At 52.4% G+C, this 16,493-nt stretch overlaps 1 protein-coding gene across 1 annotated transcript; it reads left to right on the top strand.

Moving 5' to 3' along the window:
* The first annotated feature begins 7,948 nt into the window (after window positions 1-7,948).
* Window positions 7,949-15,140, top strand: Sstr3 (somatostatin receptor 3). Its single transcript, NM_133522.2, is given in 3 exon segments — window positions 7,949-8,418; window positions 8,603-8,747; window positions 11,875-15,140. A coding segment is annotated over 1 exon segment (1,287 nt). The 5' UTR covers window positions 7,949-8,418; window positions 8,603-8,747; window positions 11,875-11,914; the 3' UTR covers window positions 13,202-15,140.
* Window positions 15,141-16,493: the final 1,353 nt, after the last annotated feature.

Raw genomic sequence — 16,493 nt, 5'->3', positions numbered from 1 at the left:
GAGCTAAGAGTTCTACATCTTGATCCAAATGCAGCAGAAGTCTATGTGCTATACTGGATGTAGCTTGAGCATATGAGACCTCAAAGGCCAGGCCCATAGTGACACACTTCCTCCAACAAGGCCACACCTACTCCAACAAGGCCACACCTCCTAATAGTGTCACTCCGTATGAGCCAAGCATTCAAACACATGAGTCTATGGGAGCCATTCCTATTCAAACCACCATAGGTCTCTTGCTACAATTGGGGTGCCCTTTTACCAGTACCCTCTCCTGGGCTCTCTTCAGGGACTCCAGCCATGCTACACAGTGCCAAAAACCAGTTGCTCTTCATGACCTCTTTGTGTCTTCAATACAGTACCACTTGGGTGACTCTTCTACTATCAAGTTCAGCTGCCAGCATAAGGTATGACCTTGGCTCCTTCTAGAACACAGATTCTGTGTGCTGACTCTCAGAAAACACTTTCCAGAAGATTTCCCCTCAATGATGCCATCTCTTCTTAATCACAGCTGATTCTTTAGCCCCAACTGAGTAGAACCACAGATAATTCAAATAAATAGCTCTGTAGAGTCTGTTTCTCTCTGAACTTCATAAGCTTCCACATGAAGCTGAGCATCCATTATCTGCATTGCTCTCAACAGGCTTATCTTCCAAGCTCCTACAGAATAACTCACTGAGCTCTCAATACTCAATGACTTTTCCAGCCCAAAGTTTGAAAGTTCTTTCACAATCCTATTCAAAACAACATGGTCAGTTCTGTCACAGCAACACCCCACTCCTGGTACTAACTTGACTTAACTAGGGTTTCCATTGCTATGACAAAACACCGTGATTAAAAACCACTTGGTGCAGGGAAGGCTTTATTAACTCTCGGTTCCATATAACATCCCTGTTGCATTTTAGTCTTCTGAGGTTCAACCAGAGTGTCCTAATTAGCTCTGCTCACAATATTCCCAGGATCTACCAGCCTATGTCTCCAAGGTTTTTCAAATTACCCCCACAAACAGGTTCTGAAGCCTTCTGGATCAATGGTCAAGAATTGTCAGACATTATCTCACTTCTCAGCACCAACATTTTTGTGTGAATTTTTTTCTGAAGTAAATAGCCTAGGGTCAGAACTGTGTATCTTGGCTGTGGTTCCAAAGGTTTCAATCCATAATATTCTGGCTTCATTGCCTTTGGACCCATGACCAAGGAAAAGGGCATGGTAGAGGAGAGCTGCTTGTGTCACAACAGAGACACAATGGAAGGGAGGGGAAGAGGCCACACATAATACATATGTGCTGTGGACTGGGGATGGTCACAATGCAGGAAATCTAAGATCAAAGAAAGATGGCATCCATGAGCCAAGCCAAAGTGACATGCAGCAAATGTAATATCCATCCTGGCCATCCTTGACTGAGGCATTAACTGTTTCCAGGCATGCACACCTTCCCAAAGGCTACACGTCTTCTAAGCAAGGGAGCAAATCACAAGAGAAGAGGGCAGGGACTGAAGCACAAACACAGGTTCTGGGAAAAGCTGAAGCAACCCATTCTCCGATGAAGGCACTGTTTCAGAGTGTCAGCCCAGGGGGCAACCAGCACTAGGGGAAGCAGCTTGGTGGTCTCTAAGAAATTTCCCACTGTAACTGGACTCTGGGCTTTTGTACTGTGTGGCTATTGAGGCACTGTAGGGTCGTGTGGAAATGCTTAGCTCCAGAAATCAAATGGCTTTATTTTCTAAGTAAGCAAGTGAAAGAATGAAGAATGGTAAGAGGGAGGAGGAAATCAAAATCCCTGCTGCAGAAGGGGTAGGAGAGATGCCTCAGCTGGTAAGAGCAATGGCTGCTCTTCCAGAGGACTAGGTTTTGGTTCCCAACACCCCTCCCCAAACACACACACACACACACACACACACACACACACACACACACACACACGGCTCGTAACAACCATCTGGTCCCCTCTTCTGACCTCCTTCGGCATCATATGTCACATGTAGCACACAAACATATATTCAGGCAAAACTTATACACATAAAGTCAATGTTTTGCACTCAGGAGAGTAGACCCTGCACCTCTCCAGTGTGGCGCAGTGAAGCTGGCCCTGGTAGCAGGGATGAGTGTGAGTTGGCCCTGAGGGCATGAGTGTGGGAAAGAGCTGACTCCTCCACTCATCTGCTGGAAGGGAAGGTAGCCTGGGTGTAGGGATAATGCCCTCCCCTGAGTTCTCCTCGACACCTCCTGCAGTCAGGAAAGCTAGTCTTGGAACATGAGAGGAGAGCTGGCCCAGCCCCTCTCAGGCTGTGGCACTTGGGAAAGTGCTCCCCTTCCCACCCCACTGGGTAGCACAGTGGAGCTGACTCTGGAGGCATGGGTGTAGGTAAGCTGGGCTGGGCAGAGAGCAAGAGAGCTGACCTGCCCCCTACTGATGGCCACATTGGGTGGCCTAGCCAGAGCAGTGCTGAAGAGCTCTCCCTGGTGATGTGGACAAGGAAGAGTTGATGGGCTGACCAGCTAAGCTACCACCCAGGCCCAGAGCCTGAGCTTTGATTTGGCCCACCCCAAAATCTACATCATCTGTGAACTGTTGGTGCATGTAAAAGGGCCAATCCTGCTGACCCAAAGCTGCAGGATTACCCCATGACACAGGGTAATAACAGGAAAACCAAGAAGAGTTGGGTGAGGATTCAATATTGATGTTGTCAGAGAAGCCAGAGACCTTGAACCAGACCAATGACTCACTGCAACGAACATTCTCAAGTGAAGATGTGTGGGTGGACAGAGGCATACACTGTGGAGCACACTGACACACGGCAGCTTCCACAGTGAGACTTTTTTTATACTTTGGGGTGTGTGTGTGTGTGTGTGTGTGTGTGTGTGTGTGTGTGTGTGTTATTTTTGGGGGGAGGTTGCAAGGGCAAAGGGTGGATATGAGGGGACTGGGAGATGAGCAGGCCTGGAGTGCATGATGTGAAACTCGTAAAGAATCAATAAAAAGGTTATTTTAGAGTAAATTTTTTAAAAATGCCTGTTGTGTGGGGTAGCCCACACTTAGCTTAAAACTTGGAAGGTTGAAGCAGAATGGATCAACAGTGCAAAATCAATCTGGCTCCATACTGGGATTCTATCTCAAAAACACCAAGTTTGTGCATGGGGGAAGGGGTGGAGAGAGGATAGAAGGATGCTTTGGAAGATGTGCGTACTTAAACACAACTAAAGGTCAGTGTTGCCTCTGAGACAAACTAGGGAGAGGGCATTGGAGGATGGCTCTATCTTCTTCATATAAAACCTTTTTAGCAACAACAGGTTCAGAAACATGTTTGCAAATAATGCTTGAAGAACACAAGAACAAATCAGAAATGAAAAATAATTGCATTACAGACAAAAAAGGGAGGCCCAGGGGAGGAAGCCTGCCTGAGAGCAGGTGGTGTCTAAGCTTGCTGGAAGCAAAGGGAAGGGAAGATGTGGGGGGAAGCCTGGGCAAAGGGTTCAGGCTTCCGGGAGGGTGCCCTAGGATAAGCGGAGGGGTAAAGTGGAATGATATGTCAGTGAGGGGAGGTTGACACTAAGCACTGTGGCAGGGACTTATTGAAGGGTGACAGGTGGCCATGGGAGAGCCTCAAGCTGTCAGGCTGTGACTCAACATTTTAATAAAGTCCCTGTGCCTTCTGAGCAGGCTGAGGTCACTGTGCTGTCTAAGGGTCTTTGGCCCAGCTAAGAATAGAATAGACACAGAGTAGATTAACAGGAAAAGGGCACGTGACTCGCATCAACAGGGATGGTGCAGGAGAATTCCCTGATCACTTTCCCCATGGAGAAAGAACAAAACAAAACAAACAAACAAACAAACAAACAAAAAAAACGCATGTGCTCATGGGCGGCTGTCCTGTGGGAAGAAGAGGGTTAAATAGATGGTGTGCTCGACAGATCCTCCCTAGTCCTGTCTGATAAGCTGGCAGGTTATGGTCCTCCTGGTTCCCGGAGGCTCCTCTCGTGGCTTTCAGCCCTGCTTTCAAAGGGAGAAGGGAAGGTCACGGTGTCCTTCTTGATTTTCAAGTATCTTTTGTTAAAAAGAGAAAATCAGTGTGATAAAGCAGAAGGGGGAGGTGGCATTCTTGGACTCCTGTGAAGGCTGGAGAGTTGGCCACGTGAGAGAGAGGTGAGGGGTTGGGGGTGCATCCCGGGAGCCTCTTCTCTGTCTCCTGCCAACCACGGCCAGGTGACCTGCAGCCAGGTGGCAGCCTCTACTAAAGGAGAACACTGAAGTTCCAAGAGGAGTTTCACAGTCATGTGGTTGGGGACAGAGCCAGGACAGAGTCCCTCTGTTCAAAGTCATGGTCCTCAGTTTCCTCACAAGCAAGAGCTTAGAAGTTAGAAGTCACTGGGTCACAGGAACTGCTGCAGTGTATGTGGGGTGGGGTAGGGTGCCTCATTCTGTTATCTGCATAACCCTATGAAGCAGGAGCTAACAATGAGGCTCAGAGAGGGTCAGACACATATTTGAGGTCACACAGTTAGTACAAAGCAGGCCCGAGACTCAGCTCCAGAAGGAGCCAGGAGGGGGTGACGAGCCCAAAGACATCCTTAGTGGGGACATAAGTGAGAAAGTTCCAGAGTTGGCAGGAAAGTAAGCTCACGTTTTAGAAGACAGGCTTGTTTCAGAAGCTAGGTCCCTCCCTCGCCCCATGTGATTCGACTTCCAGTTGAATCTGGGCTCCTGAAAACTACTTCACGCCACACAGTAGAGGCACTATTGCTGGCCATGGGAGTCTTCTAGTGTGAGGGTGGAGATGCCATCATTGTTTTTCCAAGGCCAAGATCACATGGGAAAGCCAGCAAACTAGCCTTTGCAGGACCCCAGCAGATCTGACAGCCCTGGGGGCCAGGTCTAGCCTGAGGTCAGGGATTTAGGACTTTAAGCCACAGGCTTCTAGAACCTCATACTCCCAGGGCAGGGCCATCCCTGTGGGGTCCCTCTAGATCCCCAGTGTCCCTTGCTATCAGAACTCTAGGCATGGACCTACACTTTCCCTTCTCTGCCCTGGCTCACCAGAGAAAGGGCTCCAGAGGAGCCCCAGGTCACTTTTGCTGGGAGAAGCCTCCTAGAGAAGGATTGGTCCCAGTCTGCTGCATAGCACACTTTCCACTCTCTAGCTTACTGTCAGGAACCAGGTGTCCCTTCTTGTCCCTCTGATACTCTCTATTCATCCAGCCAGCCACCCACCTGTGAGCTCTATGAATTCAGTCATCTGCCATCCATCCATTTGCCTATCTATCCAACATCCATCCATCCATCCATCCATCCATCCATCCATCCATCCACCCATTTGCCTATCCAGTTGTCCATCCATCCATCTATCCATCCATCCACCCACCCATTTGCCTATCCAGTTGTCCATCCATCCATCCATCCATTCATCCATCCATCCATCCATCCATCCACCCATTTGCCTATCCAGTTATCCATCCATCCATCCATCCATTCATCCATCCATCCTCCCACCCATTTGCCTATCCAGTTGTCCATCCATTCATCCATCCATCCATCCAACCATCCATCCTCCCACCCATTTGCCTATCCAGTTGTCCATCCATCCATCCATCCATCCATCCATCCATCCATCCATCTATCCACCCATTTGCCTATCCAGTTGTCCATCCATTCATCCATCCATCCATCCATCCATCCAACCATCCATCCACCCACCCATTTGCCTATCCAGTTGTCCATCCATCCATCCATCCATCCATCCATCCATCCATCCATCCACCCACCCATTTGCCTATCCAGTTGTCCATCCATCCATCCATCCATCCATCCACCCACCCACCCACCCATTTGCCTATCCAGTTGTCCATCCATCCATCCATCCATCCATCCATCCATCCAACCATCCATCCACCCACCCATTTGCCTATCCAGTTGTCCATCCATCCATCCATCCATCCACCCACCCACCCACCCACCCATTTGCCTATCCAGTTGTCCATCCATCCATCCATCCATCCATCCATCCATCCATCCATCCATCCATCTGTCAGACTGTCCATCCACCTGTCTGTCTGATCATCCATCCATCCATGTGTCCAGCCTCTTACGTACCCATTCATCCATGCATGCATCTTCCATCTTTTTTCATTTGTAATAGGATGAATACCTACTGTGTGCTAGGCTGGTGCCAGCCCAGGGCCACCTTGGGGACCATGTCAAGAGCTTGACCTTGGGGAGCTGACAGTCTAATACAGAAAATATTCATGCCCATCTTCAGATGAGTCACCATGAAGTAGATCACATCTTCGAGGACAGACTTCGGACATCTGAGGATGAGACTCCCTTACCTGAGGTCAACCAGATGGTCATTTGTACCCCACAGTAAAGTCAGTGTTCCAGCTGCAGGTAAAGCCTGTGCGAAGACCCTGAGACTCCTGTTGGCCTCCTGCTCCTGTCCTTGCTCTGGATGTGACTCGTGCAGCAGTGAAAAGAACCATGGAGACCTAAGTCAAGGCACAGACATTCTCAGAAGCTCCCTGCTTACCCAGATCGAGAGGACCAGATCCCAAGATGACCATAAGTCCCACAAGGCTTAGTTGAGACTGCCTTACCTAGATCCTTGCTTGGTGAGGGCTCCTCACCCAGCTTCATGGTTCCCAGCCCCATCTCTGTACCCAATTCCTTTTCATCCCATCCAAAGTTGGACTTGGTCTTTAGTGATATAGTGTGGATTGCCTGCCCAGAGCAAACCTCATTCCTTTTATCTCTAGAGCCTGGAACAAGGCTGGAGGCAACAGTCTCTGAAAAGGAATGAACAAGTGAATGAATGAATGAATGAATGAATGAATGAATGAAATTGATGAACTCAGAGCTTGGGAAGCCAAAGGGAAGCTGTGGGTAGGAGGTAACAGGGGCAGTGGGCAGCAGGTGACTGGGAAGAGTCATGGAGGTCTGTGCGCAGAGAAAAACAGCACCAAGAAGCCCTACCTTGGACCCTCAGGTCTGCTCAGAGCTTGTGTCTGCTTTAGACCAGCGGTGGCCACAGATGGCCACAGTTTACTACTTAGTCTGTCCAGCTTACCAGTCAAGACAGAATGGTTTACATAGCTAGGCACCAGTGAGCCATCTGAGGTGGGGGACCACCACCTTCATGCACCAGTGAAGCGAAATATTCCCCTTCCCAGGGAGCACATCGGCAGATGTGTCATGAACACTTGCCTTCCAGGGCAGTTGTTATTATTCATATTGTATCAGTTAAGGGTGAGAATTTGGGGGAAAAAAACCTTTAAGAAAAAAAAAAGTGAGAATTTGTTTCCTCGCTGTATACCTTTGACTCCCAGCTTTCAAAGCCTAAAGTACCTACTTTCTATCCCGTCTCTCTCCTCCTCTGTCCAGATCCAACTGACCCCAGCATCACAGTCCCTATCTGCCATCTCCTGGACCCATCCTGCTGCTCCTGGAATCCTCGACACGAGATAAGTGGGCTCGGACCCCACCCTGCCCTCTCCTCATTCCGCTGAGTAGCCCCCTCCCTCATGGGAAAGCGCATCCCAGGGATCTGGAGCTGTCCTGCCTCTGGCATGCAGCTCCCCCTTCTCTGCTGCTCCCCTCTTTTTTCCCAAGTCCCCGCAGGAGCCAAGGCCAGCGTGGGTGGCTGAAATCTCCCCGGTAACGGGATCTGCCTCTCCCTCTCCCGGTCTGGCCTCCGCCCCTAACCTGCTGCCCCTCAGTCTGGCACCTGCTGTCCGGTGCTCAGCCCCTCCTCCCGGCCCCTCCCGCAGCCTCCTGCTCCCCCATGTGCTGGCTCTCCATGTCACCATCTGTGGCACAATCCTTCTCTGTCACTGTCCCCACCACCCCCTCTTTCTCCTTCCTCCTACCTCCCTCTGTCCCTGCCTTTTTCTGCGTCTCTCCCTGCTCCTTCGTCCATCTATTCTCGCCTCTCCTCTTCGCTCCTCGGTCCCTGCTCCTTGCCAGGCGTCTCTCCTTACTCCCCCTCATTCTGCCTTTCCGCCCACACACTGTCTCCTCTCCCTCTCCTCTCTCTCTCTCCACCTCCGACCCTCCCCCTCCTTTCCTTATTTTCCTCGGGCTTCTTATGTCCCCTGCTATCTCACATTTCTGTCATCTTTGGAAGTGCCTTCTGTCACCCCCAACTGGGTGCCATCTGAAGACCCCCATCCTGTGTCCGGCACCCGCCACGTGTCCTGGAGATGGGGGGTGACGTACCAGGTGCGGGTGGCAAGTCAGGACTGAGGACCAGATGGGAGAGGCGACGTGGGCTGACGTGGCCCCCGAGGACCTAGGAAGGGCCCAACCAAGCCCACAAGCACTGGAGGAGTGGGCACTGTGTGTCACCCCAGCTGGCTGTGCTCTGGTGGTACCTGGCTGCAGAAGGTTATCCAGCCTGGCGACTGCAAAGGGAATTCTTGCCCTGTGGGCAGGTAAGGAGGGGACTTGGAGGGTGGGATACCTGGGCCTTTTCTCTGATTAGTTTGAACTTAGGGCTAAGTCTGGGGCTGGCAGAGGGTGGGGAGTTTCAGAAAGCAATAAGGCTTTTGATGATCTCTGCGTGGGCTGGAAGACAGGAAGGGCTATTAATCTCAGCATCTTGTGCCGTCATTCCAGAATCTTGGAACCTCCATGCAGCAGAATGTCAGAACTGGACCAAAGAGATGCAAGCTACCCATGGCTTCCCAGGCCTTGAGCACCCCCTCATGCTGGCAGTGGTGCATCTGAAGAGTCCCTTCCACCTTTGCAGCAACCCCGTAAGGTGGGAATGCACATCACCATTGAAGTAGGAGGAGACTAGAACCAGAGAGAAGTGACTTGCCCAAGGTCACACAGCAGTTTAGCATCAGCAGAGTCCAAGTTCTCAGCTCGGGGATTGACGGGGTGGCTCTGAGGGTCAGGATCCAGGCCTAGGGCTCATGTCAGTCACTGCTGACTAATAAAATCCCAGCCTCTTTGCGGGAAGGTCCAGGGTTGCAGAGGACACATGCATTGCAGAGCCAGCTAGGGGTCCTCAGCCTACATTTGTCTTGATTTTTGACAACTTTAAGCCAGAGACCTTTAAGGAAGCCATCATGGTCCAGTAGACATACAGGATTTCAAACTCACCAGCTGGGTAACCCTGTGGAAGTCACTTAACCTCTCTGAGCTTCAGTTTCCTTCCTCATCTTGTCCTCCATCTCCGGCCCCCCGAATCCTTGCTCCTTTGACTTCTACCTGCTTAGGGTGCTTGTTTCCGTTAGTATTTACTAAGTTCGTGGTGATAGGCTAGGCGCTGAGGGAAAGCACTTTGGAGTGGGTAGGAGCCAAGTGTGAGGGGAATAAGAGCAACAGGGGTGTCTAGCAAGCCTGGGGGGCCATCCTTAATTGCTGTGGGGCTTGGGAGCACTAACTCACCCTCTCTGTGTGTCTCTCCCCTCCTCAACAGTCCCTTGAGGAGATTCCACCCCCAGTTTTCAGGCAAGCTTGTGCCAAAGATAAACCAGACAGGGATGCAAAGTCCCTCCCTCCCTCCCTTCCAAGGAAGAATTAGATCAGGCATAGGATCCCAGAACCTTAAAGAAAAGACAGCATCGAAATTGCAGGTCTGTTTTCCCCCAACGAAAAGCTGTGATTTCTGGGTTCTGGCACCTGCCTGGCCTGTCAACTTTGACAGCAAGGAGGGTATCTTGGAGGGGGGATCCAAGAAGGGTCTGGCTGGGTAGCTGTGTTCCTGTGAGTGTGTGTGTGTGTGTGTGTGTGTGTGTGTGTGTGTGTGTGTGCATGCGCATATGATTCTGCAGGCTCATGAATGTGCTTGTGTGGGCCTGGAGGGACCATCCTTGGAGCACACTCTGGGCTTCCCTGAGGGCATCTGTGCCTGAAGCCTGGAAAGGTTTGCCTGGCTCTCAGCTCTCCCTTCTCCTGCAGTCCTGGGCGTCTTTGATTGGCTACCCTATGGGAGAGCTATAAAGAGGCACTGCATAAAGCAAGTGGGTAGGGTGGCCAGGTGACGTAGGGTATCCCACCCCCACACTGGGAGCAGAACTGTAAGGTCCTCGATCCCAAAGTTCCTCTTCTAGGATGGTTCGACTCCAGCTGTCTATCTGGGGTTGTGATATTCCCTGATTCAAAGTCACGGGGCCTGAAAACCGGACTCTGAGATTCATGGCTGTGTTCCAAGAATTTAAATGCCCGTCTCTAGGCTCCTGTGGGGTTGAGACTTTGGGCCCATGATCCAGAGTTCAAGAGCACAAACAGCCAGACAAGTTCTGCCTAGGCCACCAGGATAGTGAAGCCATCACAATACTGAGTCAGGGGCCTGCCCTAGCCTGGTCTCAGTCTGGCAGCCTGTAAAATAGGATGATGGATCACAGGGCCTCCTATAAGTGCTTCTTCCTGTCTGTGGCCCAGATTCGTGAGACTCCTCTTAGCTCCTGGCCAGTTGGTGAGGACAGCAGGAAGGCCTTGCACTGTAGGCCCGGGGATTGTGTCAGTTCTGAGATGCCAGCTTTGCCTGAAGTCTTATGGGGTCGGGGTCCAACAAGGAGCAGCCAGCTCTGTGAGGACACTGTAGAACCCCACGGCCCACATTTGCTAGATGCAGCTCAAGGGGCTGAGGGTGCGCAGGTTGAGGTACACTTGGGGGCTTACTGAGCCCGGAGCTTGGAGGCTGCCAGAAACCTGGCCAACCTGGAGTGTAGCAGGGAGGAGCCTTGGCACTCTGCCAGGGGTCCGTCGCCATCCTTGGCATCCCCAGCCTGGCACTCAGAGCTGTCACATATGTTCCTTACTCAGGAGCATGCTGGGAGCTAGATGCTTCCCCTTCTCAGGAGCCTCCTACATCCAGAGTACTCTCTGCTTCTAGTAAAGGGGTCCAGACCCAGAATGAGTCAATACAGAAGTGAGAAGGGCAGCTCCTTAGCCTGGAGGCTCCCCCTTTGCTCCACTCTGCAGCGCAGAATTAGATGCACCCAGGATCCAGAAGCCAAGGGAACTGGTGGGCTGAGCTGAGCAGTTTATTGGCTGGGAAAGAGACAGGGCAGAGGGTCAGGTCAATGGGAGAGGCTGCCCTTAGCCTTGTACCTGAATGTTCTAGAAGCAGTAACCTGCTGAGGAGGAGGCCAGAGGGCTCCCATTCCCTCAGATCCCCCAGTGTGCAGCCCACACCTTCACACACGTCTGCCCACTCTGGGCTCTTCTGACTCATTTGATGCCTCACTCACTGGTGAGTGATTGAGAGAGTGGTGCGGGCAGTGGAAACGGTCCAGCGTTGGCTGTTCCGTGGTGATTCAGGAGATTTTGAGTCCAGCAGGGGAGCCCAGAAGGATCCCCTAGGCCCAGACGCACAGGACCTCACCAAGCGCCAGGGAATGTCTGCTCCATCCTCCTGCTCAGCTCAGTACTCAATCGTAGGGTCCTGCACTCAGACCTGTACCTGGGAGATGTAGCTTCCGGATGCAGGTTTCTCATTACCAGCAGGTCCTGGAGGAAAAGGGGTCCAGGCACCCACCTCACATTCACACTCACCCCTCCAGGCAGGGATGTAGGTAGGGGGACCCATGGGATGGCCAGGGTTAGGGAGGTGTCAAAGACTCTGACTCCCAGGAGAGGAAACAACGGCTCACTGCCATTCTGTTTGGAATTGGAAGTCTGAGGAAAGTTCTGAGCTCTGCTAGAAAAGATACAACTGTATCAACTTTAACCTGAAGTTTTGCAGAGGGACTTGGGAGAGGGGGTGTCTCACCTGAGAACTAGGAATAACACCTCTCACCCTACTGGGCTGTGCAGAGAACATAGATGATGATTGGGCTTTCTGAGCTGGCACATAGTAGGTCTGTAAGTTCAAGGTGGTGGTGGCAAATAGGAAGCCGTTCTGTCACAACTAAGCTGTGCTCTCCCTCCTGTAGGTTTGGGCTAGTTGGCTGCTGACTGATCCTCATCCCTGCCATGGCCGCTGTTACCTATCCTTCATCCGTGCCTACGACCTTGGACCCTGGGAATGCATCCTCAGCCTGGCCCCTGGACACGTCCCTGGGGAATGCATCTGCTGGCACTAGCCTGGCAGGACTGGCTGTCAGTGGCATCTTGATCTCTCTGGTGTACCTGGTGGTGTGTGTGGTGGGTTTGCTGGGCAATTCACTGGTGATCTACGTGGTTCTGCGGCACACGTCCAGCCCATCAGTGACCAGTGTCTATATCCTCAACCTGGCACTGGCTGACGAACTCTTCATGCTGGGGCTACCTTTCCTGGCTGCTCAGAACGCCCTGTCCTACTGGCCTTTCGGCTCTCTCATGTGTCGTCTGGTCATGGCCGTGGATGGCATCAACCAGTTCACCAGCATCTTCTGCCTCACCGTCATGAGTGTGGACCGCTACCTGGCTGTGGTGCACCCCACACGCTCTGCCCGCTGGCGCACGGCACCTGTGGCTCGAATGGTCAGTGCAGCTGTCTGGGTGGCCTCAGCTGTGGTCGTGCTGCCTGTGGTTGTGTTCTCAGGAGTGCCCCGAGGGATGAGCACGTGCCACATGCAGTGGCCAGAGCCAGCGGCTGCCTGGCGAACAGCCTTCATCATCTATACGGCCGCACTGGGCTTTTTTGGGCCCCTGCTGGTCATCTGCTTATGCTACCTGCTTATTGTGGTGAAGGTGCGGTCGACCACACGGCGGGTGCGGGCGCCCTCGTGCCAGTGGGTACAGGCACCCGCTTGCCAGCGGCGGCGGCGCTCTGAGCGCAGGGTGACACGCATGGTGGTGGCTGTGGTGGCACTCTTCGTCCTCTGCTGGATGCCTTTCTATTTACTCAACATCGTTAATGTGGTGTGCCCGCTGCCGGAGGAGCCCGCCTTCTTTGGCCTCTACTTCCTGGTGGTCGCGCTGCCCTACGCCAACAGCTGCGCAAACCCCATCCTCTACGGCTTCCTCTCCTACCGCTTCAAGCAGGGCTTCCGCAGGATCCTGCTAAGACCTTCTCGGCGAGTACGGAGCCAGGAGCCAGGGTCTGGCCCTCCAGAGAAGACGGAGGAGGAGGAGGATGAAGAGGAAGAAGAGAGAAGGGAAGAGGAAGAGCGGAGGATGCAGAGAGGGCAGGAGATGAATGGGAGGCTCAGTCAGATCGCACAGCCAGGCCCCAGTGGACAGCAGCAACGGCCTTGCACAGGGACTGCCAAGGAACAGCAGCTTCTACCCCAGGAAGCCACAGCTGGGGACAAGGCCAGCACGCTGAGCCATCTGTAAGAACCTTCAAAGAGCCAGCATGATCCTGAAGAGAGCAGAAGCTATGCTTGACCTAAGGCACGAGTACCAGACACATGGCAGTGTTCTAAGCAAGCAACAGCTAGAGTGAGCTTATTTACATGGCTGTCCTGGCCCTCTCTGGACCGTTGTGGTACTAGGGTCCAGTGATGGAATGTCCATAGGCCTGGGCTCTGTCCCACTGTGCCAGGGCTTGCTGTGTATACTTTGGCCAGTCACTAGCCCTCTCTGGGTCTTGTTTTCTTCTTTTGACTCAGGGATGGGTAAAATGAGCCCTGTCAGAAGAGGGGTCTGGAATCCTTATTGGGATTAATCTCCTAATCAGAGCCCAAGTTAAGAATTTGCACAGTCTGACCAAGAAACAAGATATCTTGGGGATCAGTCTGTATCTTGGCCCTCAAGGAGATACACCAGGGCTTGGGAAATCAGAGATGCAGATGACCTGGGGGTGGGTGCTTGGCTGAAACCTAAAGGAAGTGTTAGTTGGTGTGGTGGGATGCCACGGCTTAGGACGCAAGTGAGCCCTTTCCATGCTGCTCTGTGGCCTCAGCCACTCTGTTCATGTGCAGGCCTCCTACCTCTTCTGCAGGGCAGTCCGGGTGTCCTACAGACCCTCACCCCAGCGTCTGAGCATTGGGCCTTCTGTGCTCCTGGACACCAGGGGAAGAACTTCCCAGAAGGCAGGTGAAACCAAGTTTCAGGGGTTCTTGCTGCTTGGGCCCCCCTGGGACCTACGTGTGACTGGTCTTCTAATTTTGTATTCCTTCTCTGGAGGGAAGATTGCACACCACCAGGCTCAGGCCACCCGGAGACTGACTCACCCTATTCAGGTCAGCTACCTAGTCCCCAGGGCTATGCAGCAGCCTGAGGGAAGGAGAGGGAGAAAGGAGGAGAGGGAGCTGAGGCAGTAAGAAGAGGAGGGGGATGGGATCGGAGGGAGAAGAGAACAGAACTTTGTGGTGATCTTGAGTCAACCTTCTCCCCCTTGAGCTAAGCTCAGTTTGCAGCACTGATGGTTTCAGGAAGGATCTGAAGGAGACATGTGACCAGGATCCCCTGGAGGGTGCGTGGGGCTGGTGAGAGGGGCACAGGTCATGATGGAGTCGTGGGAATGGGCTTGGCTCCTCAGGAGGGATGGTAAGTCCTTTGTGTGGGTCAGTCCTCCCATCCTCTATTCCCAGGGCTCCAGCTGATGTAGAGACTAACAGGCTGTCATGGGGAGTAGCCACTGTCCCAGCTGGGTCAGGACTTCATTCTTCCCCTCCCAGAGATGGTCCTTCTGGTCCCAGCAGTGATGGCCCTGGAAAGGTTGAGGCTTCTGCTCAAACCCCCACCCTACCCTGCAGAGGCAGGGTTCTCAGGGAACCCACAAATCCAGATGTTGAGAAAGCTGGATCTTCTATTCACCTCAAGCCTCTTGGCCATACCCTCTGTCTCTGCGCCTCAGTATCCTCATCATAGTGAGAATGTGATCCCCCAGTTCTCCAGTCTGTTAGAATCCAGGAGGGAACTGAGTCATGCCAGGCAAGCTACTGCTCACCACAATGGGGCTGCGTAAGGATACAAAGCGGCCGTGTTGTACCTCAGGCTCAGCCCACACCTTGCCCTTTAAGTGAGTGGCTTCGGTGTCAGCTACTGGAGGTGAAGGTATTCATGAGAAATGGAGTGCAGGAGGTCAGAAGCCAAGGACCATGGAGAATGCAAGCCACCCCAGAAGGAGGAAGTTTGCAAACATAGGCATGTATGGGGCCTGAGGCCCAGCCCAGGGGTTCCTCTGAGAAGGAGCTGGGTCAGGAAGTAAGCAGTCCAACCTTCCTGGATGGGGTAGGTGAGCCACGTCTTGCAAAGGGGTGGGTGACCAGTTGAGAAGTTCTTTGCTGCTTCTGACCTGAGCTCCTGTCAATAAAGATAGTGACTAAGACCATTTTCTCTGTGTGTCCTGATGGCCATGTGCTCAGTTGGGTGGCTTCTTTCTCTATAACTCCCTAGTCCTTCAAGGGTTACGCAGGTGTGCTTGAAAGTCTGAACCTACACCCTTGAAGATTTGCACCCCAAAAACGATACCTCTTCTTACTATTATCTAACAGCAAATCTCAAAGCAGAGAGATAATTGACTACAAGTAAGTCACCAAAGACAAGGCCAAGGGGGTGATGACTGGTTAGTGTCTGCCTTTCCACACAGCCAGAGGTGAGGCAGTGTGATGGACAATATAGTCTGGCCAATGATGAGGTGGGAGGGGCAGGATAGACAATATAATCTGGCCAATGGTGTGGTGGGAGGGGCAGGGTCATGGATAGACAATATAATCTGGCCAATGGTGTGGTGGGAGGGGCAGGGTCATGGATAGACAATATAATCTGGCCAATGGTACACTAGAAGTGGGAAGGGCAGGGTTGTGGGAGGAAAGGCCAGTCCAAAGCAGTAGGCTGAGTGTGTCTATGCCTCCTGTGGCTACTATTTCTAGGTACAGTCATACAAGAATGTGTGTGTGTGTGTGTGTGTGTGTGTGTGTAACTGTTTAGTGTGTGTTGTGTAGAAGCTGCTCATGCCATAAACACCTGTCCAAAGTGTTCTATGAAGCAGGGATATGCAGCCTCAGAGATGGGCCAGCCACTGCCCGTATTACCTGACAGTGTCCACATGGGCTGAGTTTCTCTTCTGCTCTCACAATTTTGAACTTACCAACACTGGGAGCCACTGCTGGGGCACCCTGAAGAGCATGTACGTGTGTCCTCATGTATCTGAAAACCTTGACCTTGCAGGACAGGCATAATACAGCTGTGTCTCCAAGGCCTGGCAGCGCAGCTCTGGCCCTCCCTGTGAGTCTCTGGGATGAATACTTGAACAAGGTTAGGCCGTTGGAGTCATAGTCGTGCTGTGAGGATCCTGCCTCGGAGCTGGGGTTGGGAATAATAAGGGTGGGTTGGGCAGGCAGAGGAAACTGAAGGAGTTTGTTTTGGGTTTGGTGACTAGAACCTATGATTTAGTCCTGAGCAGAGACAGAGAGGCAGTGACAGCCAAGCCTGCCACAGTCCCCTTCAGCAATGGAAGCTGCTGACTTAACCTTGATCTTGTCGCTCAGAGGCGGTTGCCAGGCAACAGCCCACGGCCACAAGCTTCTGGATGAGGATTCTGTGCACCAGTAACAGTGTGATGGGAGAAGTGGGAGCCTCAGGGGTCTGAGGCTGGGGAGACAAGGCTACAGGTCGTTGGGATCTTCTTTATCTGAAGCTGATGTAAGCTACTGTCCCAAAGGGAGTTGACAGCTGGGCT

Source organism: Rattus norvegicus, chromosome 7 (genome assembly GCF_021556685.1).
Source record: "Rattus norvegicus strain SHRSP/BbbUtx chromosome 7, alternate assembly SHRSP_T2T, whole genome shotgun sequence".
Taxonomy (NCBI): Eukaryota; Metazoa; Chordata; class Mammalia; order Rodentia; family Muridae; genus Rattus; species Rattus norvegicus.
This window is presented reverse-complemented; position numbering and strand designations above follow the sequence as displayed.